The sequence below is a fragment of the Rattus norvegicus genome, chromosome 4 (genome assembly GCF_021556685.1).
Source record: "Rattus norvegicus strain SHRSP/BbbUtx chromosome 4, alternate assembly SHRSP_T2T, whole genome shotgun sequence".
Lineage (NCBI taxonomy): Eukaryota > Metazoa > Chordata > Mammalia > Rodentia > Muridae > Rattus > Rattus norvegicus.
The window spans coordinates 88,743,187-88,770,602 of NC_141537.1; the positions used below are offsets into that span (position 1 = coordinate 88,743,187).

General features: G+C 39.8%; 1 protein-coding gene across 9 annotated transcripts in view; it reads left to right on the plus strand.

Moving 5' to 3' along the window:
- Abcg2 (ATP binding cassette subfamily G member 2) overlaps positions 1–27,416 on the plus strand; it is a 120,261-nt gene that overhangs the window by 67,216 nt on the left and 25,629 nt on the right. For 7 of the 9 annotated variants that reach the window (XM_087657403.1, XM_087657404.1, XM_087657398.1 and 4 more), the window contains 5 exon segments: positions 14,410–14,628; positions 23,348–23,407; positions 24,119–24,233; positions 24,789–24,941; positions 26,397–26,554. In XM_087657403.1, coding sequence (XP_087513529.1) covers positions 14,429–14,628; positions 23,348–23,407; positions 24,119–24,233; positions 24,789–24,941; positions 26,397–26,554 — 686 coding nt within the window. In that variant the 5' untranslated portion in view covers positions 14,410–14,428. 9 annotated transcript variants of the gene reach the window in all.

Below are 27,416 nucleotides of genomic sequence, written 5' to 3' on the forward strand. Positions count from 1 at the left end.
ATCTAAGCCACAAATAGAATTTACTTGGCAGTGTGGCATGGATTTACACAGTAAGTAGCTACCTTAGGCAGCGGATCCATTCCAGTACAGATCTTCTTTTCCTACTTCATTTCCCTGAATATATATATTGCATCTTGAATTTCAGGTATAGATACAGATCTTCCTTTCCCCCAGGAAAGTGTGTTTAGTCTTTCTTCAGAGCTCCACCTGTGGAAGCTGAGTAATGCTCCTCGAAGGTCATAAACGCTTACCACTTTACTGAGAGTTTATTGAAGTGGCTTGAGTTTTCAATGAAACAATTACCACTGTTTCTTTCATTCTAAATGTGAAAAGATGCAACAGATACCAGGTTTTACTCTACCTCATAGGTCCAGGGTATGCCCTGAGCCATGGGGTTATTATAGGAGGCGCTCATAACTGATTTCACCTCAGCTTCCGCTAATGATAAATGTATGAGTTTCAAGAGGCACTTTATATTATTGATTTTAAAAAATAGTACATTGCAACAATGGAGCTGTGACTGAGTTAACACGGATTTGAATTTAAAATATCTTCATGATCAAAGAGCATACTTTCAATATAAACATTGGAAAATGTTATTTTCTTACTTGTCTCAGTTTTGAAGTATTACTAAAAAGTTGCAAGTAGACAACATGGCAGTCTAGTCCAGCGCAGTAGATGGAACCTTGCATCGCTAACACGACTGACAGAGCTGATTGTCTAACATTAGTGTGGGGCTGGTGTACCGGCCATTGCACATGCTATTTCTCTTACTTTTATCTTTCCGTTGTCTTTATCTAGGACTCATCTAAATTTGCCACATTATAGTTGATTGCTATATTTAGTTTAGTCATACACACACACACACACACACACACACACACACACACACACACACACATATGTTTTATTCATCATCCTGACTTTAAAGAAGATATCAGTTCATTAATGTGTACGGTTCATCTCCTTTGTGTTTGATCCTTTCTCATGACTAGATCAGTACTCTGTTTCAGGGAAGCAATATCAGGAAGATGAAGTACCTGTCTAAGCGCATCCTGTCAGTGTACCAGGGTATGAGAGGCTGATACGTGTTCTTACGGGTCATAATCAACTGGATGAAGGATTTCCCCTTTCTCTTTGTCAATGAGGTGTGTCTTAGGAGACACACTTGAACTCTGTATATCCTGTTACTCCTCAAACTTCTGCTTGGTGATTTTGGACCTCATTTGTGGAACACGTTGCACCTTATACTTGTTTTAGTGATGCGTTTTTTTTTTTTTCCCGGAGCTGGGGACTGAACCCAGGGCCTTGCGCTTCCTAGGCAAGCGCTCTGCCACTGAGCTAAATCCCCAGCCCCTAGTGATGCGTTTTAAAGGAGTCTCACTCCTGTACTTCTAATCCTTTTTCTTTCCTCTAAGGAGCAGTTAGCTGTACCTTATTTAACTATTTGTGTCAGTACTGGTTTACGCAGCAATTTCATTCCGTTTATTTGGTTCTTAATCCAATGCTATCCATATTTGATTTGCTACTCAGATTGTCCCAGCTTTTGACACAAAGTTTGATGTTATGCTATTTTTATGTGCTTATCACTACCATCATTTTTTGAAGCATTTCCTTCTTCTATTCTCACAAACATTTATCGGCTCATTGCCGTGTATCAAACCCGACACTCTGCTTCTGTTTATTTAGAATGATATTGAAAACTAAGTTTGTTTTTGGGACCAGGTATCCGCTGAGTCGCTCTCGTATGTTGTTAATAGCGTCTGGGTCCTGTGCGTCTGTGCGTGCTAGAAGGCTCGCTCCCACTACTATACCCAGACAACTACTGCATTCAGCCTCTTACGTTAGGTAAGGTCTGATTATAGTTTGGATTTCTTCTTTTTACGGGACAGATACATTTGGTAAGATTTAGGAGCTGAAGTTTTTAAATCAAATATTGACCTAATAAGTATTATAAAATAAACATTTTACATATTATTAGCTTCTGTTTATTAGGCACTGGTAAGGAACCAGGAATACTTTATTAGCTTAGTAGCTTCATTAAGATGTATACTGACTAATAACAATGTATATGAAAGAAAGGAAGTTGTGTAGAGACGCCGAGATTTTCAAAGTGTCCTTATGTCAATTGTGAAGCCTTTCCTCTTTGGTGTTATCTTTGGGCAAGTCTTTGAACTTGCCTCTTCCGTCTCAAAATAAAAGCCCTTAGCAATATTTCTATTTCCTGTTCTTGTTTTTTTTTTTTTTAAAAAGGTGCAGAACATAATGGAATATGCCCAGAGTTTGAGACACTCTCCCTCTATGTTTTTTAACCTTTGATTTGGTTAAATTTATAATGGTGGCATGTTAAGTTAAATTTAAAATAAGTATTTATGCTGTTCCTGTTAGCAGTGGCACAGCTTCCAGAAAACACTAGAAACCCGTAATTATTAAACAGGCCACCTCTCTTCTTCTAAGGAAGTCAATGACACCTGTTTACCCCATGCTGGAGCAGATGTTCTGTAACAACCTGGTGATCTTTTGCTATTCTATGGAGGCCAGCCTTCACAGAAAGTCCCCAGAGTCCTGAGCAATCCTGTCTGTAGAACCTATCTTATGCTTATTATGAATTCTTCCTCCGGAGGACCTTACCCTGAACTCTATTCCTCAGTTAATATAACTCATTCTTATGGAAAAGATCACAGGTGCTTTGCTAAAGAGATGCACTTTGCAAGGGAATTTTGAGCTTTGTTGTGATAATTGTCCTGTTGAAACTTTCCTCCAAAGCTTTACCCTGTTTAAATCTGTAAGGAAATGAACCGGTTGGTAAGACTTAAGAAGTTTTGACCCAGGACCTGCTAAATTCATGCTGACCTGACCTGAGTTTTATTAACCTCACCCTGATCATTTCCCTGCCAGCTGGGAGTCTTGCAGGGACACCCCCCCCCAACACACACACACACACACACACACACACACACACACACACACACACACACACACTGCATTATTGGATTTGAGATGATGTGTCCATGGAATAGAGGTTTCTCCTAGTATAATTATGGGTTCTAATATGATTTTTGTGGAACACACACATGATATAAAGTACATTTACTACTTTAAGTCTCCCAGTAATTTTGAGAAACAGTGCTGCTGTTGACTTCTGTTTTTTTCTTTACCCTTATTGACATCTGATTGTGATTACGTTTATTTAGTTATAAGCTGGAAGTGAACAGGAATATTGACCTTACTGTAGTAGACATGTGTTATACACAGACTCACGAGCAAGGACTTGATTATAAACTCTGTGCTGTGCAGTTTCCTGTAAAGTTCTCCGAAATTCAGCCTCATATTTGCCTGGTACTCTCTTTTGCTTTGGCTCTCAGGACGTAAAACTCTGTGATCTCTCGCCGATCACTGACGCTCATCCTCCCATGATGCCAGTCAGGGTCAGGGTTAGAGTTCTTGGAGGGTATGGTTTATGAAGCTAAGTTTCTTCATTTGTACTTATTCCCTTTCTAAATTTTATTTGTAGTTTAGTAATAACCACTATAATATTTCTAGTCAAGCTTTAAAATCTCATCCTTACTGTAATGGGTAGTGATTTTAATACCTGTGGCACATTGTCTCTTATTTATAGGGATATTAAGAATAGGATATGAGGAGATCTGAAGGATCCTAAAAGTAAAAGACAATGTTGGATCCCTTTTTAAATAGCTATAACCTTCTGTCAGATTCAATTTTCATGAATTATGACTTATATTTTTAATTAATTTTTGTCATTTTGAGACAGTGTCTCCTGTAACACATGCTGGCTATAAACTAAGTAGTAGAGAATGGTCTTGAACTACTGATCCTCTTCCTCCTACCTCCCAAATGCTGGTATTATATGTGTGCCATGGCCTATTTTTCTTGTTTTCATTGAGATGGTCCCATCTAGCCCATGGTTTCAGATTCTTCATGTAGCTGATGGCTGACCTTGAACTCCTGTGGGCCACCAAGCCTAGCTTTACAAACACAACTTGTAGAATTTGTGTTCGTATTGAAATTTTAGTACATTTATTGTTTATTTTGCATGTTTGTATGTACGTGTCCATGCATATCTGTCTCCAGAGAAAGAACTCAAGGCATGTGGCTTGGTGGTAAGTGTATTCAGTGATGAGCTTGACTTCTAGGAATTGTCGCCTTGTAATGCAATCTAAAGGAAATGCACATGGGAGTGGGAGCCTTGCATGTACAGAGACCTAAGAGGTAGCTGAAGGTAAACAACTGAACTAGAACACTCTTGCCCTGTGACCTAAGCTAGGTTGTTAATGCTGTGACTCGAATCATTGTATTTATAATTAACCACCTTGCATACTTGTAAGGAGTGTTTTGGGGGTTGTCTTGAAGGGTTATGGTTCTTTAACCTGATCTTTTCCTTCCTTCATATTCATATTTGGAATTCTGAACAAAATAATGTGAAACTTACTTCAGTAATAAGCATGGTTCTTCATGAAGTCTTATGATTTCTCTTTAGAGATCGGGTCTAATTCTTTGTGACTCATCTCATTTTTTTTGTGTGTGAGGAAAAAGATTGACTTTAGTAAATAGAAGACAGTTGTGAAAACAGAAGTATTTTCTTGAGGCTCTACCAACTTCGCTCATGTTACAGGTTTGTTATTTTCATCTAGAAGCATGTAGCAGTTACCTGGTTGATGTTTACTTTAAAATTTATTTAAGCACTTGATAATGTTGAAAGAAATATAATACTATTTTAAATGTTTTAAACATCTCTGTGTGTACACATGTGAGTATGTGTGAGTGTTGCAGTGAGCATGGAGAGGTCAAAAGACAACATGGAGTTGGTTCTTTCCTTCAAACATGTGTGTTCTAGGAACTAAATTTAGGTTATCAGGCAGCAGTTACCCACTGAGCTGTTTTATCAGCCCTGTTTTGTCCTATTTAGAAACTCAGGAATGAATTTATATGATATAAGATATAGAAAAATATTATGGCCTTATAAAATTATTTATAAATAATTCAATAATGAAAATATATCCTAAAACCAGAAGTATTATCTTGTTCAGTAGCATATGTAGAAATTGAATTAAAATTGAGGATGTCTGAATTTTTCAGTCACATTGTCTGTTTCAAATATGCTCAGGTGAATGTGTCTGGTGTCCCTTATAGTCTATCTTTTGATGGTTTCCAAAGGAAGCAGAAAGTAGCACAGGCAATTTTTCTTATTGGAAATAGAAGTTTAAAACTACAATATATTCTGATTATATTTCCCCTCACACAACTCCTACCTACACAGTTACCCAAATCCACAATCTTTATTATCTCTCTCATTAGGATACAAACAGGCAGCTAAAGAATAATAAATAGTAATAAAGTAAAATTAGATAATATGAAAATGAACCAGACTAGGATGAAAAAACAAACAAAACAAAACAACAACAACAACAACAACAAAAAAAACCAGAAGAACCAGAGCCAAAGAAAAAGATCAATAAACACATTATAGACTCACACATCTGCATACAGAAAAATCCCATTAAAAACATAAAATCAGAAACTATAATGTATACACAAAGGAATTGTAAGATTTAAAAAAAAAAACCCTGGTAAACCATTCTGAGACAAAGAACTTCTAAAATTGCTACTGAATTCATTTTGTGTTGGGCATCTAGTACTGGGCATGGGGTCTGGCCTTAAAAGGGTTTATATCCCCAGTGAGACTCTATTGGAGATCACTGATTTTTCATTTGTGATCACTTATCAATAAGAGACAGCTGCTGGGTTAGGGATATGGGTCCATTTCCCCTCTCAGGTCTGGGTCACAGGTAATTTTTAAACGGATGCTATTGTGTTTAGCTGCGATACAAAAATGAACTAAAGATTTCTGTTTGTTGACTTTTTTACACATCAGGAGCCAGGTTTTTGTTGTCATTTTTTATATAATTTGTTGGCTCACTGCTGCTAATTTTGAGCTTTTGCCAATGAGTTCCTGTAGCTTGTGCTTCCTGATCCTAGTTTAAGATTCAGTTCCTGAAAGTCATTGCCTATAGTGTAGTAGAGGAAAAACTCTTCTCCCTTCTCAGGTTGAATATTTGGAGACATGTGAACTGAACTGAGAAGAACCAGATCAATTATAACTGCACATTGAGAGAAAACTGTAAGTCAAAGGGAAAAGATAGAGTTGGGGCCTATTTATTTATTATTTGAGACAGGGTCTTACCATGCCTAACCTGGCCTTGATCCTGAGATCCTCCTGCCTAAGCCTGCTGAGTGCTAGGATTGCAGACCTATGCTCCACTCTCACCATTTTCATCTTAAAATAGGCAGGTGGGGAGGAGCAGTTCTGAGAAAACAAACCACGTTAATGTAGTTAGGTCTTGGGCCTACATGATGACTAGGTGCATAAAGCCACATGTACCTTGCCTGGTGCTTGACAACCTGAGTTCAATCCTCATGCCCCACATTGGCAGAGGGAGAGATTGACTTCTTCAAGTTGTTCTCTGGCCTCCACCTGAGTGGGTGTGCATGTGCACATGACCACAGTACTGCACACAAATGTAATAATACATCTTTATAGGACAGGAGATGGAAGATGGGTAATTCTGTGACAGTGTTTAGAGTTGGACTGACTCCCCACCTCTTTATCTCTAGAACATGTTTATGGGAAGACTTCTTTTTGTATTCTATACCTTCAAGCAGATAAGGGGTTGTAAGAATTTGAGTGTCTTACACTCACAGTTATAGTCTTCCCTGCTCTGGCCTCAGGATTAACTCCAAGTGTATCCAGGCCTCTCCGGTGAACTTTAGTCCATTTGACAATCTATTTTATCTCTGCTGAGTGTCTGCCAATGCTTTTCATTGATTAAAACTAGTAGACAGTGTAAGTTGGTGGGAATATCTGACTGGAAGGAACGAGCTGCCAAAATCTTGTTTACAGATTATGAAGTTGGTAGAAAGCTTGACTGGGGTTATAGGGAAGGCAAGATAACTTAGAAGAGAGAAGATTTAGGATGGGTAGCCGAAGACAGACATTTCTCCTCTATGGTCTCTGTAATTGTTCTAGCTACCAAGGTATTAAAACTTTAACCCCAAATTAAAAAACCCAAATTAATTGATAATAATTATCATTTCATTGATATTTCATTGATAGTTTAATCAAAACAGCTCTTATTTGTATGGTCTATTTATTAAAACTAGGTCTGTTGTAGAGGCTGCCAGAAAGCACCAGACCAAAATATAGCTCTTATGGTGTTTGGGTTGACTATGAGCTCGTTATAAGTCCATGGACATTGATAAAACTTAAATGTTTTCCCTTCAACCACACATAAAGAGAATAAAAGTCTATTTTTGTAATGTAAGTTTGCATTTATAAAGGGAGTTTATATTTATGTAGGTGTTTGTTACAGATGGTTTTTGGGAAGACTTAATGGTAAGACATCCCTCATCTGCCTTAGCTCTCTTCTCCTCAGCTTCCCAAACTTGTGACCAGAAGCCTAGACTCTTCCTTTTAACCTAAGGAGGGAGAAAACCCTCAACCATTGGTGCCTCTTAGAGTATTATTGTTGTATATGTGAAATTTCTATGCAGAGTAAATCAAGCCTTAAACTTTCCCCACTCAGTTCTCTTTTACCTCTCTTTAACCTTTTTAGTGTAATAACCTGGTAGGGTATATGGTTTTATGGGCACACAAATCAACATTTGCTGATAGTAAAACATTAATGAAGCTATTTTCTTTTTTAATATCGGGTGGATTTTTTTCAGAATTTTATACACGAGTACCATATTTACATCATTTCTGCTTCTCCTCCCCCCTGAACTCCTCTCGTGTGACCTCACTCTCAGATTTTCTTTTTAATTGTGCATTCATGCATGCATATATGTGTGTTTGTACGCATGTACAAAACCTGTTGAATCCATTGAGTGTTGCTCCTGTATATGTGTGTTCAGAGGTGATCGCTTAAGATTGGACAGTCTATCTGTCAGTGGCCCTGGAAAAAACTGATTCTCCCTCTCAGCAGCAGTTAACTGCCCTTCATCTAGGGATTTGTCCTTGACATATTTTCCCCGTCTACACTGGTGGGTGTTGTTTGGGCCACCCTATTGTTGATATTTCATGAGTTCAGCTTGCCGCCAAAGACACTGTCTCACAGCAGATGTTCTCTGGTTCTTACAGTCCATCCATGCCATCATTTGGAATGATCCCTGAACCTTAGGTCTTAGAGATACAAACAGTACATGCTGCAAAAAAGACAGTTTCTTCAACAAATGGTGTTGGAAAATAGGTTGGCTACATGTAGAAGAATAAAAGTAAGCTAATATCTATTACCATCCACAGAAATCAACTCCTAAGTGGATCAAAGACTTTACTGTGAAGCCTGAAAGACAGGCAGCACTCTCTAAGATAGAGGTGTAGGAAAGGACTTTCTGAATAAGATTCCATTTGCTCAGGAATTCAGGCCAACAGTCAACAAATAGGACCTGACATTAAAGACCTTAATGTGAACTATGAAATGCTGAAACACCTAGAAGAAACAAAGGCATTACTCTCTCAGGTGCAGGTGTGGGAAAAGTCTTCTGAATAAGATTCCATTGTCTCAAGAATTAAGGCCAACAATTGACAAATAGGACCCTATAAAACTGAAAAAGCTTTTGTTCAGCCAGAAAAGCAAGTCAGTTGAGTGAAGTAGAATCCTCAATTATACATCTGACAAATAATTGAAATCCAGAATATGTAAAGGACTCCAAAAACAAAGAATCAACAACCCAATTAAAAATAGATTATGGGTGAGAGAGTTTCCAAAAGAAAAAAGTAAAATGACTGAGAAATATGTGCAACAGTAGTCAACATCCTTAGCAATGGGGAAATGCAAGGTAATAGTACTGTTAGATTTCATTTTACCCCAGGCAGAATGGCCAGTATCAAGAAAAGACACTGTCAAAATGCAGGGAAATGAGATCCCTTTGATATTGGTGCTGTTACAAACAGATACATCTACTTTAGAATGCGTCTTTGATATATGTAGGATTTATCATTTATTAAAGACAAAAGCAAATTTGCACATGGAATGGGATGAATGTACTTGTTATCGTCACCTGAGATGATCAATATTTTGATTTTGTAAACTCTTAGTGCTGGGAATACTACTTCACAAAATAGCATACAAAATAGCAGGTGCATGTCCGTGGCTGTTTCAGAAACTCAGCAAATCCTGAGCCAAAGTCAATGTAATGATTTTGTTAAATGAAGATCAAGTCAGCACCTTAACTAGCATTTTAAAAATCAAACATTTTAACACAATATATAAACAGTAGACATATTTAACAGAAGATATATTAATTACATACTTATGAGGAGTAATAGGAAAATATCATGGCTTTGTTTTCTGTAACAAAACCACTCTGCTTCTCTTTCTCCTCCTTCTCCATCTCCCCCTGCCCCACTTCCTACTCCTCCTTCTTTAATTCGTTGACTTTTATTCTATGTGAATAAGTGTTTTTGCACTGCAGTTGTGTATTTGTTGCCTCAGGATACTGGAAGACTGTTAGATCCCCCAGAACTGGAGTTATAGATAGTTTGTGAACTTCTCTGTGAGTGCTGGGAATCAAACCCAGGTCTGCTGGAAGAGCAACAAGTGCTCTTAACTTGTGAGCCATCTCTCTAGTTCAGCTCACCTTTAGGTTTCTTTAAGAGTAGAAAATGTTGTACAGTAAAATTGTAATTTTTTCCCCTAGTTCATAACACAGAGTAGTCAAACCTAAGCCAAGGTATTCAGGCAGCATTTATTGCTCTTGTATGGTGGTACATGTTATCTGATCAGACATGGGTGAGCTGTGCCAGGAAAAAAACCTGAGTTTGATTTTAAATCTGAGTTTATTTTTTGGTCATTTATTCACATACCTTTTATTGTTGCCAAAGGTTGTGTGACACCCCCTCCCCTCCCCCCTTGATTTAGTTCCAGGGCTGAAACTTATATACAGAAGAAGATATGCACAACTAATAAACCTTTTTCTCTTGATCATTGGGTCTTTTGTTTGTTGTTTTGTTTGTATCCATTTTTGTTCGTATACCTACACACAAGCAGGCATATGTGTGAAAGCTTAAAGTTGATGTTGGGTCTTGCTCAATCACTCCTATGTTTGGAGACAAAGTCTTTTCATAGAACATGGAGTTTGTTGATATGGCCAGACTATCTGGCTTGGATTCCCTAGGGATCCTCCTGCCTCCAGCTCTCTACTGCTGAGATTATAGGCATCCCTGGCATGTTTACATAGCTGGTGGGGATTGAACTCTGGTCTTTATGATTTAACAGTAAGCACTTTACTCACAGAACCATACCCAGTTCTCATTTTGTTTTTTTTTAAATATATTTGCCTGTTTTTGCAATTATTTATTTTATTTTGTCTGTGTATACTTAGTTCTCTCTCCCTCTCTCCCTCCCTCCCTCCCTCCCTCCCCCCCTCCCTCCCTCTCTCTCTCTCTCTCTCTCTCTCTCTCTCTCTCTCTCTCTGTGTGTGTGTGTGTGTGTGTGTGTGTGTGTGTGTGTATGTGAAACACAATACACCTGTAGAGGTCAGAGGACAGCTTGTAGTTGACTTGTAGTAGTTGATTCTTTCCTTTTACCATCAGGGAATGGGATTGACCTCAGCTTGTCAAGCTTGGTGGCGAGTGTGTTTACCCACTGAAGCATCTTCACGGTCCAGGAAAGAACTAAGTTTGATTCCTGGTATCCATTTTGATCAGCTTACAACCACATTTAACTCTATTTTCATCAGATCCAGTGCCACCCTCTTGCCTCTTTGGCCACCTGCACACAAATGACATACACACACAGACTCACAGAATGACATATAAAGTGTTTTAAAATCTTAAAGAAAAAAGGAAAACTCAAGGGAAATACATTTTTGTCAAAGGAAGACCCAAAGAGGGCAAGGCAATTGGTCATCTAGGAGAATCTTGTTCATGCTTAGTTGGGTTTAACAAAAGTTTGTTTGTGGTTCTAGAACCCGAGGTCCTGTCTGTAATACATGCCTCCTTTGCAAGCAAGCCTGCCCTACTTTTCTACACTAACTGGCCCTTCTGCACCTAATTCCTAAGATTCACCCAACATTGACCATGCAACAGTCAGAGTGCTCTTTGAAAACCACAATTAGGGTTTCTATTGCTGTGATAAAATCCCATGACCAAAAGCAACTTTGAGATTAATTTTACTTTACAGCTTATAAATGCATCACTGAAGGAATCCAGGGTAGGAACCTGGAGACAGGAACTGAAACAGCATCGGTGGAGGAGTGTAGTTCCTCCTGGCTTGCTCAGTTTTCTTTCTGTTATAACTCAAGACCACCTACCCAGGGATAGCACCATCCACAGTGAGCTGGGCTCCTGCTTATCATCAATCAAGAAAGTAAATGTCTCACTAGCTGGCCCACAGACCTTTCTGGCCTGGGATTTTTATTTTCAATTGAGATTCCCTCCTCCAAAAATCACTCTAGCTTGTGTTAAGTTGACATAAAGCTAACCAGGCATATACCTTCCATTATGGTGGCAGGGAGGTCCTCTCCCTATCTGTCTTGTCCTCAGATGATGGCTACCATGATGGGAAGGCCTAGAACCATGTCAGCGGACTAATTTACAGACCTAATTACTAAGCAGTCTTAGAGTGTTTTCGGTATCGGATGCTTTAAGGTGGATGTGTCCCCTGGTGGATGCATGAAAAACAATAACAACAGAAGGCATTTTAAGTGTAAGGAATCATTTTTGAAGGTGTAAACCATGGTTTATGTGTTTTTCCATTTGTGATTTGAAGCCTTTAGCTTTTTGTCAGCACTATTATCTTTTCATTAATGTCAGTAAGTCGTTTAGCCACTTAACCAGTGGCTCTGTGGTTGTGAAGCAGAGATTAGCTATCCGTATTTGAGAATTGTTTGTAGAAGGAAAAAAAGGCAGGTATTCAGCTCTGTACTCTGACCTGTGGCTTCTTGCACGTACTGTAGTTAGCACACGGGCAGGCCTGTCTGTCTGAGGACAGAATTGACCTGTGTATCGCCCTACGTGTGTGTACTTTTCATCAAATATAAAGCAAGTTCTGCTCTCCTATTAGAAAGCATGGATGATTGAGAGATAACTGAGGAAGCTGGATGCAGATGGATAGGGAAGCTCTTTGGAAGTTTGTTTTAACCTGAGGATTCACAGTATTTACCAAAGGCTTGGCATTCAGAAAATGACTCCATTTGATTAGCAGTCCTCTAGAAGCCAGAAAACAGCAAGGTAGGATGTTAAATTTTTGTCACAGGGAAGTCTGCATATGCTCTGAGTTTATTTCCTTTTGTTAAAAACAAAAAGGGGAACAGTGTAATAAGCAGTATGGGAAGGCGGCCTCCTGGGAAAGGTTCCTGTGAATGTGAGGGTGATGGGCACTTTTGTGAATCATCTAATGTGGTATCAAGGTTTCATTCTACCTTTGTGCTTTTAATCCTTAATGAACTTTATTTCATAGGGTAATGTGCTTTTTTTTTCCATATGGGAGCTCAGAATGTGTTGCCGTTCTCTTTCCCTTCTGAGTCTTCTTCATTCCTGCTAAGGAGAATTCCTGGATTAGGCCTGTGTAATCGGCTGCCTTGTAACTCTTGAGTCAAGAAGGCACTAAGCCTGTGGGCGAGGCTGGAGAACTCTACTTAGGAATGAAGTGGCCACTCAGCTACTGGGAAGACAACCAACCACTGCACGCGCATCTGACGTCGCTTCCGGTTTATCAGTTCCAGATCACAGTCGCTGGCATGGGCGATCTTTCCTTGGTTCTTTAGCCTTTGGGTCCAGTTATAGCCTTTTATTAGTGATTGTTTTACAAAAAAAAATACATTTTTGTCTTGAGCCAATGACCAATTGAAGTCAAGTGATTTGTTCTTGATTCTAACAGTGTTTTGGGAGGATAGAAAGTAGCTACCATGGCTGGACACAGTGGGGTTAGTAGTAGGAGACTTGATTGGTGTGTTTGCATTGATGTATCTTGGTTTCTGAAGATGTGGAGAGACTTGACAAAATATTTAGAGTATAGCAGTAAAGTTTATATCACTCGTGTCCCTTTTCAAATGCTTCAGAATAAACTTTGGCTACTTACTACCATTTACTACTCTATTTAAAAAAATGAATAGTAGTAAATGTTGTGTTTGGGATATAAAAACACTATTCAGGAATGTGTGCTTTTTTGCCAGGTGCACATTTGGACTTCTCTGTGTCTATCCTGCTTGTTGTTTATGGAACTTCATTCTGAGACTTGAGACACTAATCTGTTTGGGAAAATACTGCCCAACATTTTTTAAAATATTGATTCTACTCTGTTTCCCCTCCCCTTCCCTTCCCAGGTCTCAGTTACATGCATGAGGGATTATTTCCACTTCTAATGAAGTTCTCCTTAAATCTGCAGGTTCTCTTTCCTTGATGGTGATACTGTTCATAGTCTTAGAAATTTATTCCTAGATACATCCTGTATAATTTTTGTAGGAACCAAAATTCTAGAAAGGAGTGGACAGCAGTGAAGTAGCCCTGCCCCTGAGCGCTTTCTCATGTCTGCACATAGAAATTTCACACACATGAAACAAAACTCGTGAAAAATAGACAGAACGTTCTTCATTGAGGATGTCTTTTAAACTGGAAACTAAGGTTATTGAATGTAGCATGTTAAGCCTATTCATAGGCTCAGGCAACCTTAAGGTCTCAGACTAGTCAGATTTGTGAGGAGCTTTTTGTTATAGTGTACCTTTGAAGCATTATAAATTTGATCTGTAAATTTAATTCTCAGTTTTTAAAGTCCAGAATGGTTTAATTACTCATTTGATGTTAGTGAATAGTTTCCACACTTTAAGTTATTCTAGAATTTAAATATATTTCCCCATCATGATTTTATCCCTGGAGGCAGTTTAGGAGTTTGTCTTCTCGAAGGGGCAGAATAACCAGAGGTATAAAGTCTGGCAATCAGTGAACCCTCCTGTACTGGACATTAGCTAAGCCCATGTGCTAATAACAGTGTACAAACTCTACGATCAATCATGTAGCTGAATTTAGGTTTTATCATAAGCTTTAAAGCTAGACAAGATGAAAAGTCACCCATCCTTCTTCTACTTGATTAGTTCTGAGTACTTTGCATATAGTTAAGGTCCTCTTCCTTAGGCATTTGGAAGCTAGTGGGAGGCACTCAGAGCTGTGTCTGTTCATGTTACCTGATCTAAGGTTCTCCTCACACAGTGATGTGAGAGGAATGCCCACTTGAAAGGAATCTACAGATGAACAGAGGTTTAAAGGCTTGTTTTAAAAGTTCTCTTATCCTGAGCTGGAGAGATCTAGGCACACAGCCCAAAATAAAAGTGCTGGTGTCTGTGTTGATGCTTTGGTTTATTCATACTATTAACCAACTGTTGCTTTTCCCTCTGCAGAAAGGCATAGATCCTAAAGATGTCTTCTAGTAATGACCACGTGTTAGTACCGATGTCACAGAGAAACAAGAACGGCCTTCCTGGAATGAGCTCCAGAGGCGCGAGGACGCTCGCAGAGGGAGATGTGCTAAGTTTTCATCACATCACCTATCGAGTGAAAGTGAAGAGTGGCTTTCTAGTCCGGAAAACAGCTGAGAAAGAAATACTATCAGATATCAAGTAAGTGTATGAACGCTCTTAGAAGACTGCTTCGTTTATCTACCATGAAGGCAGTTACAGAATTTCTGTCTTTCACAAGTTGCTGTGACGACTTCAACTCATGCCTTTGTACATATGTATGTAGATGTATGTCTTTGTACATATGTATGTAGATGTATGTCTTTGTACATATGTATGTAGATGCATGTCTTTGTACATATGTATGTAGATGCGTGTCTTTGTACATATGTATGTAGATGCGTGTCTTTGTACATATGTATGTAGATGGATGTCTTTGTACATATGTATGTAGATGGATGTCTTTGTACATATGTATGTAGATGCATCCTTTCATGTCCTCTGTCTAAACTAGGGTCTTAGTTACTTGCTCTCATGTTAGGCATAGATTTTACTTGCAAAGGAACTGTCAAAACTTAAAAAATGGTCTTATATTTTTGAGAAGTCGAACATTTTAATATATCATTTTGTGAAGCCTGGTAAACTTACGTTTTAGAGGTGGACGTCTGACTTTGCAGTTTTTGATGTGTTGATTGTAAAGATGTAACCTCAGGTTTAGTTTCCCCATTTTTGAAATAGAAGACCTGCTAATACACTTTTTGATGTGTGTACTTTTTGTCTATTTTATTCTCATAGAAATGAGGTAGAAATGCAGTCCTTTGGTTTTTCAAATACGCCTGTTTTAATGAATGGCTTATTTGTGGTAAGCAGATTGTAGTCTTTAAGGATTTACTTAGTACTTTCCCTCCATAATAAGGACATGTAAAGCCATGGGATATGGCTCAGTTTGTAGAGTGCTTGCATAGCATACACAAAGCTCTGAATTCAGTTCCCAGAACCACATAAAACCTGTGCCAGCATGTTTGTAATCCAAGCCCTTGGGAGATGGAAGCAGGAAGACCAGAGACCTTCTAGAACCTCTGGGGCCTCTCAGAAACTGAACTACCAACCAAGGAGCTTATACAGGCTAGACCTACCCCCCGTGTGTGTATCCTCAGCTACATGAGACTTTGTCTCCAAAACCAAACAAACCCAAAACACAACAACAGAAACAAAGGTAGAAAATATTAACATGTAAGGCAATTGTCATTTCACTGACATTATATCATTTAAGCCCCAAGTGATGAGGATTTTGGGTTCCAGCTTGGTGTGGCCAGTTCTGTTCCAAAAGCACTTAGTGTGTGTGGTATTTGTTCTTTCCTCAGGGGATGAGTTTATAATCAGAATACAGTGGTAAATAGGAACTAGAGTGGAGAGTGGCGGAACATGTCTGTAGAACCTGCCACCACTGGCCTCTTCCCTGCCATTCACCTTTTCCTCTTTGCCTGGTTTCTAGAGAATTGAATCTACATGTGAGCGATAAATGAATGTGGGTTTGTTCAGACAGCGCATCCTCTTTTCTGTCTCCTAGGCTGGGCAGTAGTCATAAGAGTTATTTGACCCAGTGTAACTACAGGCCTATGTGGAATCATATATTTCTGTTTTCTTGATGTTTTATATGGAACTATATTTTCTCCCTATTAATATCAACCTACTTGTTCCAGAAAGCAGGAAGATGACAAAATATGGGAGAGAAGTTTTGGGTGTAGGTAGAAGAAAAATGATGAGGTTCTGAGACTGGGTTGGCCTGAGGCCAGGAGCATTACAGAATTGTAGCTACCCACAGGACCAAACCTGCTGATGTGCTTCTCTTTTCATTCGTATGTTAGTTCATCCTAACCAAGAAGAAAAGGAGGTCTGCAAGTGCAAAGCTTTTTTGTTTTTGTACATGCTTAGGTGGAACTGATGTATGAAAAACTGTTTGGAAGCATAATAATCTCGGAATTAGGATGTAGTTTAGCAATAGGTAGGTTGTCAATCATATACAAGGCTGTGGGTTCAGCCCGCAGTACCTCATGCACACACAGAGGCACACAGTCCATCACTTCATGTTTGTATTGAAAGATAAGGGTGACATTATTTGAATAACCATGGTTTGAATAGATTTACAGTGCATACTATGAGCTGCTACTCTACACGGATGTATCCATGTTATGTGTGCAATGTCAAGGATTAAACCTAGAGCTCTGCGTATGCTGGACAGGTGTCCTCCCACTGAACCATGCTGCCAGACTCGTGTGTTTCTTCTCAGCCAGTAAAGGAAATGGCTCAATACGTTGAGTGTATCTTGTGCTCCAGACTCTTCAGCTCCACACTCTTCCATAAGCGTGGTAGAATGGCTGGGGTATTAACAAAGGAGGAGTTGTCTTAGTATCCCCTAGAGTAATGAAGTATAGACAAATCTTGCTTTTCCTTTCTCTTTACCATTAAAGGGACAACTAGGATTAGTATTCATGCTCACTGTATCTAGTTCGAGCTTCAGGATCTGAAATGGTCATGACTTCAAAGGTCATTCTCCTCTCTTTTTTTTTTCTTGCTCGCAGGCTTTCTAATCTTTCTCCTGTCTGCTGGCTTCAAGGATTGCTTGGGTGACTTTATTTATTTATCTTTTCTGTTTGTGTTTAATAATGGTATCACCATTCAAAATGCTGACTGGATTCTAAAAAGAAACATAATAATAATAAGTTTTTCTTTGAATCATTGTTTCTTCTTTTCCTGTGTGAGAAGAAAACCACACAGAATCTGTTCATGAGCTGCCAAAGGGTTTCCTCCTGTTGTGTGATCTTTCTCCTATGCTACCTTAGTCTCCATACTCAATACTCAACAGGTGAGCTTTTCTTCTCCAGGGCTGAAGATGTCTGGAAGAAATTGCCATCCCAGGACATGTGTGTCTATTATACATCCCAGTATATGTGGGGGTGGCGAGGGGAGTTCATTATACCCTTGGGAAGATTGTTAAGCAACTTATTTGAAATAACTTCAGAATTAAACTTGTAGGAACATGACACTGTTCCCTGTTACTGCTTCACTAACGCTGCTGTCCTCACTGTCTCCCTATACCCACTGTCATTAGTGGTTTGGGAGATCCTTGTAGAACTAGGCTATCTCCTTGGCACTCTTCTATTCCCAGTTCCTCCAATGCAAGTGGGTTAGAAAGAGGACCTTCTCATGGAATCCTTCAGTTGACCAGTGTAGGATGATGTCATTATGCAGGTGAAGGCAGGTACAAGATAGAATGAGGCCTGTCATTGGACAAGAAGGTAGAATGGGCAGAAGAAAGATTTTAGGAGGAAGAGGAGCAGGAGGAGAACAGCTGAGAGAACATGGAGGAGGATGTTAAAATTCCTCTCTGCACATTTACAGGTTGTTATTAATATTATTAATGGATGGGTGTGTACAGGGCTTTGTATTTCTAGGTGGGCAATTATCTTATTAATTGGATCAGAGGTTATTGTGTTGTGTGTTCTTTCATGTGATGATTTAATTGAATTCAAGAGAGTGTGTGGTGGCTGAAGACACTGGGCTGCCATGCAATCGGGATGTGTATGTCTGGCATGGTGGCAACCTGCCTTGGGAACTAGATGGGTAGAGAGATTCTTGCCAGGCTCAGAGAGTAGCCATCGGTGATATGGGATAGAGCTAAGTGGGCGAGAATGCTTTGCTGACTGAGATGAAGTTATCTAACAGATATCTTGGGGAACTACTGTGCCAAGCCAAGTGTGGGGTAAAAGAAAGCCATTTTTATTTTAATTTTACCGTAACAGACCAGCAGCAGGCAGGGGGAACTGTAGTAGCCTCATGACCAAGGCAGTCGTGCCTCTGAAGATTCCTCACACTTGATGGGCTCCCACATCCGTGGTTTTATTTTTCTCCAACCTGATGTTTTCTGTTTCTCCCAACATGCTGTTTCATCCACTTGTGATATTAAAGTTGATTACCTGGTGATGTTATTATCTGTTAAGCTGCACCTGAATGTTACAATTTGACTCTTTGTACCTGATTGGTAGAGTCTCCTGACATTCTTCCAGAACCCTATTCCTCAGTAAACATATATTTGTGAGTTACAGACTCAGAGATGACACCTGTCTGGACCCAGCTCTACTGTGAGGGCTGCCAAAAGATTCTCTCCGGTGAACATCATCTCATAGTTTGTATTTCTCTTGGGAAAAGCTGTGTCATTTCTTCCTTCATTTACTGTTGTGAATAGGAAATGTCCCCCACAGGCTCTTAAATCTGAACACCTCGTCCCCGGTTGGTAGCAGTGTTTGGAGAGGTTATAGAACCTTTAGAAAGTGGAGACTTGTTGGAGGAAGTAGGCTGGCTTTGAGGATTTATAGCCTTACCTCACTTCTTACATTCTCTGTTTTCTGGGAGCAGTTGAGATGTGAGCTCTCAGTTTCTGGATTCTGCTGCTATGCCTTCCCAGCTGTTGTAGATTTCTTGCCCTCTGGAATCATAAGCCAAAATAAAACTTAAGTTGCTCTTGGTCATGGTATTATATATCACAGCAATAGAAGAGTAACTAACACAAGTGTGTATACTCCTGAATCTCTGTTTTCCTCACTAGTCTTCAGCAGTGAGTGAATGCACCCTAACCCTAACCCTAACTCTAAAGTTCTGTCTTTAGACAGTGAGGACAGCAGCGTCAGTGAGGCATTAACAGGGAACTAAGTGGAGTGTCATAGACCGTCACTGTCACTATAGTGTTGGTGGGTGCTCCTTTTGTTCCCAATTTGGTGGCAGGGAAACTTTCAGGATAATTTCCACCTCTCCTTTGCGACCTTGGGCTATTCCTTTATTTTAGTATTTCTTTAGTATAGGAAGAAGTTTCAGAACCACTGGTTACTAACCCTGCCCATGACTTGCACTCAGCTGATGTCTATTTGTGTGTGTGTGTATATATATGTGTGTGTTTGTGTGTGTGTGTGTGTCTGTGTCTGTGTGCATGTATAGAAACACAGAGACATACACATACTTTTGTTTGAAAAAAATCTCTTATGTTCAGGTGCATACAGAGCTTGTTAGGTGGAGCAATAGAAGTTAGTCCTGGGTAAAGCGCTGGTGAAGGGGCAGTTAGTGGTGTCTACTCTCATGTGTACTGGAAGTTTCCTACCTGTGCTTTTCTGTAGCTGTCTGTATATAGATAACATGTAACTCCTCATTAATGTATCAATTATAACCTCATACTTTATATTTGTTCTGAATTTGCCTGTTTTCTTTCCCATCAAGATGTATTAAACTTGCCTAACATTCCTCTCCATCCCGCAAGCCCTTTTCTTTTGAGGATTAATTCCAGGGCCATGGACATACAAGACAAGTATTCTATGACTAAGACTCATCTCCAGTCTTCATTATTCTTAATGTACTTGCCGATCAGCTCAATTTTCTTATTCTGTCCAGAGCAGTAGTAGTAGTAGTACTACTACTAGGAGTAATACAGATAAGTAACAATCTGTCTAGCTTGTGACTATCTTGTTTTTGTTGCCCACCCTCTTTGAGTTCCTGTTCTTGGGTGCTAGTATTGTCTGGGTAGGACTTAGGTAATCTTCCTACTGAGACAGGGAAGAGAAGAAGTCTAATAGAAGTGAGTAGAAGTTGTTATTATTATTAATGTTGGGTTTTTTGGCTTTTGAAACAAGGTTTAGTGAATACCAAATTAACCTTAAACTCACCATTAAATCAAGGATGACTTAAATTCCTGATCTTCCTTTCTGTGTCCCAGGTTCTGGGCTTAAAGATGTGCACACCACATCCCTCTATTAGAAAGGATTAATACATTATTTGAATAAGAAGTCACACACGAGAATATAAAACTAAATTTTCTGGACAGATACTCATAGTCACTAAGTTGTACTTTTTTGTTTTATTAATAGAACTTAGTTTTAAGTGATACATCATGACATAAAGATGACATTTATCAATAAGATTATCTTAATTCCTGGCTTGTTTTTGCTTTGTTTGCTTGTTTTCAGTACAAATGGTGTTTTTAGAAGTCTCAGCCTGCAATCTCACCAGTCAGGAGGCTGAGGCAGGAAGATTTTTATGCATTGAAGACAAGTCAGAGCTACATAGGAGTGCTGATCTGGATTATAGTGTTACAAACTATCTTCAAACAAAAGTCTCAATAATACAAATGTAGATTCCTTTATTCAATAAGTTTTGAATGAGTTCTTCTAGGTTATTGATGTACACAGATTATTTTTTTCCTGTACTCAGAGACTTTAGATTTCACTTAGGACCTGTAGTACTTTCACAGTGTTGATTTCTGCTGTGACAGAATGAAAAGACAGAACAGAAGCAGCTTGCTGTGAACTGGAGGGATGGGTATCAGAATTGAGGAAGTGTGCTTGTATTTCTGAGTATCTGTGGAGGGGGAAATGGCCCTCCTTCAAAACTGTCTATAAGCGACATAGGACGGAAGTAGTGTTGACTGCTCTCCAGTACAACGCACTGAAAATGACAGGATCCTCCAAGCTTTCAGTTTATGCGTTCAGAAAAGTGAGCGAAGTCGTTGAGTCACAGTTCTTACTGGAAGGTCAATCGGGCATGCAAGGCTGTAAAGCAGTAAACAGAGTAGGAAATGGCTGGAGAGGGACGACAGAAGGCCGGAGGGGAGGGTGGGGTAGTTAAAAGGTTGGTCACAGAGTGGAGCAAAGGTCGTCAACACACACTTTCTATAAAGGCAGATAGCATGAACGTTCAGCTTTATTAGCCATCAGCAGTCTGGTAACCGAGCCCTGGCATCATGGCACGCAAGCCGATAACAGCTCTGAAAACATAGCTCTGTTCAAATCACACCATTGAGGAAGACAGGAAAGAGGTGACCAGCTACAGCGTGCAGATCCAGGAGGACCCAGACTTCACTTTTTCATTTATCTGCTTGTTTTCTTAGCTTATTCCGTCTGCTAACAGTGATACAAGCAGTGATGAGTAAGTAGGGTTGGAATTAGCCGCGGCCTCAGGTTAGAACTCTCGGAATCCAACTCTATTGTTTTCTTTAACATTAGAACTTAGTTTAAGCATAAGCCAACCACCAGAGACCTATTAAACCATCCTAGCATATCATTCTGTTTAAATCACCCCAGGTGTCTTAGTTTTTATATGAGTAGGTGTTCTTAAATACTGAAATAGTTTCATGGCAGTGAATCCTTACTGAATAAAGGTTCTGTTCATTTTAGAAGCAGGTGCAAGGTCGCTATGAATACAGATCATACATCAAAACCTATAAATATGCGCACACTGAAAATTTACCCTGGCATCTCTGTGTCTGTATGTTGGACAGTATGTGGGAGGGGTAACACAATAAAAGAATAAGATTTTTCTGTGTTACAACTTGATTGAGGCTTAGTGACCTGTTGTTACATTTGTCTGGCATTTCACGGAGGTCAGTTAACAAGCAAAGTAAAAGATACATTTCACCTTAATCCCCACCTGCCCTCATATAATTGAGATGCATCAAGTATCAGGCAATAAATGGTGAGTTTCTTTTGGATTTAAGTGCAGGGAACAGATCCTCTGTTCTGGGGAATACATCTCTACCTACTTCACAGTTCTAGGCTCTGAATACGACAGAGGGTATTGTATGGGACAACTGCAGCCTCTCTTTACCATTCCTGTGCAGCTGTAATGGGCTTCTCTTACTTCTCCTTTCTCTTGTTTATTTTCTTTAGCCATCACGCTCATCACTGTTGGGATAAAATTCATACTTTCTTAGGTATTGTCACAGTCAACATTGCTGTGATTGTCTGTCTTACTCAATCTAAATATTCATTTAGTTTGTTGAAATGAATGGCTGTGCATTGCATGTCTTTAAGTCATTAAACACTTCCCAGGGAAGGTGACCTCTTCCAAGACTGTGTTTAGCCTCTCTAATTATTAACACAATTTTCATTGTTTCAAACTTACTATGTGTGAGTGTGTGTGAGGCTCTCTCTCTCTCTCTCTCTCTCTCTCTCTCTCTCTCTCTCTCTCTCTGTGTGTGTGTGTGTGTCTGTGTGTTTGTGTTATGAGAAAAGGAGACAGACAACAGACCAGGGCACACATATGTAGGTCAGAGGACAACTTTGGGAGTCAGTTCTCTCCTTCTACCATGGATTCTGAGGATCAACCTGGTCCTCAGACTTGCATAGCCATGTATGTGTTTTACCCACTGAGCTGTCTTGCCTACCTGACATGTTTTACTTTAGTGTTAAGGACTGGTGATGATTCTGTCCTAACATGGAGACTTCAGTTTAAGACTTTTTAATCTGATTATATTTTAATAATGATATTTTCCACTGGTAATCTTCAAGTATCGATTGTACGTGAAAACAATTTAAAGGCACTAATCACTAGCTTTACTCAAAAACTGTTGTGCATTTTATATTGGTTAAAAGGAAGTCTTCCTTCCTTGTTTCAAGAATCTGTTATTTTAAGAATCTTATATTAGAATCTTTCTTACTTAAAAGACCTTCATTTGCTGTTGCTAGGACTGAGTCCAGGGCCCCATGCATGATAAGCACAGCCTGAACTAGAGTTGTGTCCCAACTCAGCATCAAGGAACCTGGAATATTGACTATGCCATTTCCAAAAGATTAAATTGTTTCAAGAGAGAATTACAAAACAATAATAAAAGAAAGGAATTGAGAAGGACCAAACTCCTTCTTACTGGTACTTGTGGTTGATAGCCCTTAGATTAGCCTTCTAGTATCAGTGATTCTTTGTTTAACTTTAAACAAACTTTGTTTAACTTTTGTGTGGGTTTGCAATTCCATCTTTCTTTATTAGTGTTTTCAGTGCAGACAGTAAGTTTATAGAACTGCATGTAAAATACAGGATTAATACAATATGGTTTTGTTTCTAGTGGGATCATGAAACCTGGTCTTAATGCTATTCTGGGACCCACAGGCGGAGGCAAGTCTTCGTGAGTATAACATACAAATAAATAAGCCTTTTCTCTTCATTAAGTATCACATTCACATAAGCAGAGGTTAATTCATTATTTGCAGCATATATGTCTTAGTTACTATGGATAATATGGGGTTAAATTAGCACATGGCTTTGTGCCAAGGACCAGAATGACTTACTAGGTCAACTCTAGTATATGTGGAAGTGACTGGCATATAGTGGAAGGCCATATCATACACTAGTAAGGAGGAAAAAGGATAAAGGAATGCTAAAAATGAAGACATGTGGAGAAGGTCTAATTGAAATTTCTTGTATTTGTTAAGCAACATTTTGCCTTGGTTGCGATCCCAAGGTACATAAACCAGTGTTTTCTTGATTTTATATTTTGGGTTTTGCTGTAGCACATAATGAAAAGGAAACTGAGAATTTAAACATGTAAAGGTTTTACTTTTCTTTTTCCTGTTTGATTTTGAGATAGGACCTCAGCTTTGTAGGCCTGGCTATCTTAGGACTCATTAAGTAGTCTAAGTTGGCCTTGAACTCTCACGGATGCTCCTGCCTCTGCCTTCTGAATGCTGAGAGGGAAGGTGTGCACCACTAAGCTCAACCTATAAGTTTGTTTTTACACTGTAAGCATATCAAATAGCAAAATTTGCATTTAGAACAGCTAAGCCATATGGCCTGTGTTGAAGGGAAAAATCCTTCATAACATGTGTGTTCTTTACAGGTTGCTAGATGTCCTAGCAGCAAGGAAAGACCCACGGGGATTATCTGGAGATGTTTTGATAAACGGGGCACCTCAACCTGCCAATTTCAAATGCAGTTCAGGTTATGTGGTTCAAGTGAGTATTAGTAGATTTGGGCAATATATGTGCAAGTATATTTGCTTATAGTATAGTTTACTTCCAATTGAATATATAACATGCTCACGGCATCTGTGTATTTGCATCAGGTTTTCATAATCATCCACTACACTGGCGGTGATATTAAGGGGAAGACAGTATACCTAATTATGACACTCGTGGGGCAGTGGCATCAGCTCTGGCTGATCTATAATTCCAACAACACAAGGGTTACTCATCGTTCACTTTCTTTCTTTCCATTGTTGATGTCTTTCCCAAATCCTCCCATCAGGTAGCCCTGAGATGGGTAGTAGGACTTTTGCAAGTGTCCTGTTAGGGTGTGTAGCTGGGTGATAAGAACGATGCCATGGAGCTTCGCATGTGTCCGTCCATGCAGTCACTGCACCTTGAGAGAACTTGTGGTTTACTGGTAGCCACAAGTTTTAAACTTGTAGTTTTACCTTACTGAGTTGTGTATATGGATTGGACTGTGTATACTCAAGTCATTGATATGGAAAGACTCTGTATCTCACTAAAATGCCACCTTGCCTTAAGGATGACGTTGTGATGGGCACCCTGACAGTGAGAGAAAACTTACAGTTCTCAGCAGCTCTTCGCCTTCCAAAAGCTATGAAGACGCATGAAAAAAATGAACGGATTAACACGATCATTAAAGAGTTAGGCCTGGACAAAGTAGCAGATTCCAAGGTATGAAAACCCCTCATATTATTATAGCCAGGAAATTGCCCTGGGGAAGGAATATAACGTTAATTAAAAGTTTTCTATGATTCTAAATGACTAAAAGCAACCAGTGTACTAGATGATGAGAAAGTAACTGGCTCTATAACATAAGATGAAGAAACAGAGAAACAAAAATGAATAATGGTGGATCAGCAGGGAAACACATTCTTCATCTGGCTTTTTCCATATGCTCTTCCATACCCTCACTGTCTAGTCAGAGCTTGGCACTAAGTACTCTGCTGCTTGTTGAGGAGTAGTTGTGACAGGAGAAAGACAAGAATCCAAAGGTTCTTGCTCTGTATACAACATTTTGCTGTGATTAAGCATCCAAGTTTCTATTTGGTCACATTAGGACTTACAGTTTGTTACTTTTCTGTAGTCTTTCCTTGATCATTGCGTTTCTCTTCCTTTCCTTCTACCTCTCCTTTCTTCCTTACCTACTGTCAGCATTTGTCAGACTCCTACATGCCAGACTGTGTTAGTAACAGAGTAACAAAGAGTAAGAAGGTGCTTCTCCTTTGGAATGTGAATTAGGTCAAGAAGAGGAATTGAGGCAGTGGGTGAGCTTTTTAAATCACCAGTCTGTCTAGTTTTGGCTGAGCAGACATTTGGGCATCAGTGAAAATACAATGACTGTAGTTTAACCCTCCTGCCTATGGTTATTTAATTCCTTAGAGGCCATGGGTAGTGATGATTGTGAGGAATTGTTGCGTTTCTTGGTACTTGCTAGCAGTCATTCATGTACTGTTATTTTGTTGGGAAAAATATACTTGCATCAACTCAAAAACTGAAAAGCACTTAAAATGGCGTGGTAGAATGGGAACTCTCTGTTTCCCCCACTCCCACCCCCCAGTGTCAGTCCACTTAGGGACCACTGGGCAGATAGCAAGTGTTAGGTGCTGGACTGTAATAAACTATGCCCACTGTGCTTCCCTTTCCTCTGTCTTACCTGTGTCTCAGTTGGTAAAAAGCACAAGGACCTGACTTCAGTCCCTAGTACCCGTGTAAAGCCAGCCTCCTGTGGTGGTGCTCACATGTAATCTTTGCCCTGGGAAGGCTGAGACAGGTGGATTCCTGAAGCCTAGCTGACTTGATGACAGACAAAATAAATTGGATGGCTTCTGAGGGATAACAAACTCTTCAAAGCACGGACCTCACTTGAGGTCAGGCCGCCTTGCAGCTCTAACCAGAGCCTCAGTTTACTCATCTGATAAAAAAGAAACTACCTCCCCCCAGGTATTTTGCTCTTGATAGACCAGTGGTCTTCACAGTGAACACAGCAAAGCGTCTCCACAAGAGGCAGGTGGTGGGTGTGTGCTTACAAGAGACATGCGGAGACAATCAGGGCTGCACCATTTGGTCTGTCTACCAAAAGATGGCAACCACGTTCACTCTTGTTGACAAAGATGGCACTTGCTTTAGGTTGGAACTCAGTTTACCCGTGGTATCTCTGGAGGAGAAAGAAAAAGGACAAGCATAGGAATGGAGCTCATCACTGACCCTTCCATCCTCTTCCTGGATGAGCCCACAACTGGTTTGGACTCAAGCACAGCAAATGCTGTCCTTTTGCTCCTGAAAAGGTAAATGCTACAAGATATTTTCATTTATTCACCATCAAGTCACTTATTTGTGGCACTATATATTCTTTGCACAGGAGTAAACAACAGATGTCTTCCTCTATTTAAGGGACAGAAGAGATATTAAGAATGGTTAATAAGAGTATAGAGAGTGATGGCTGTGGTGGGGCTGGGTTGTTGTTTTAAATAGCAAGAGGGTCTTGGAGGATCTTGGGCATGGACAAGGGATCTGGGAACGAGAGAATGAGACCTGACTATAGCTGGTGACAGAATCTGGCTGGAGGGGACAGCCATAGGACCCAAGACAGCATGCCTGATATGTCTAGAACATCAAATAGACACACAAACCCAGTTATTTTAGGGTTGTACATAGGTAGCATACAGTTACAGCAAAGCACCACAGACTAGGTAGCTTAACAACAGAAATCTGCACTCCTGTGCAAACTTACCACCTGCAGTCTGATGTGCAGACGTTGCTTCTGAAGGTTGGAAGCGAAGCCTGGGAGTCTTCCCTGGGGACCCTGAGAGCATGTGGTCATTCTGATGTCCCTAAACCTCAGACCGGTTCTAAGAATCAGGCCTCACACAGCTCTGCTTTCTCTAGGTTCCTCCCTATGGCCTTCCAGATCTTATAGTTCCTGACTGAGTGTTCATCCTGGGTCTGTTTACTATAGTCTCTCTCCTTCCCTTTGGGGTTTAAATTTCATTGCACATAATCATTGTACCATGCTACTGTGTTACATAAGGACATTTTTACAGAAATATGATGTGTGGTGAGCACACCCCTCTATTCTTCCTCTCTCCCCATTTCACACTTCCACTCCTGTGCTTTTTCGCCCCCTAGACAGTCTCACTAATTTTATGT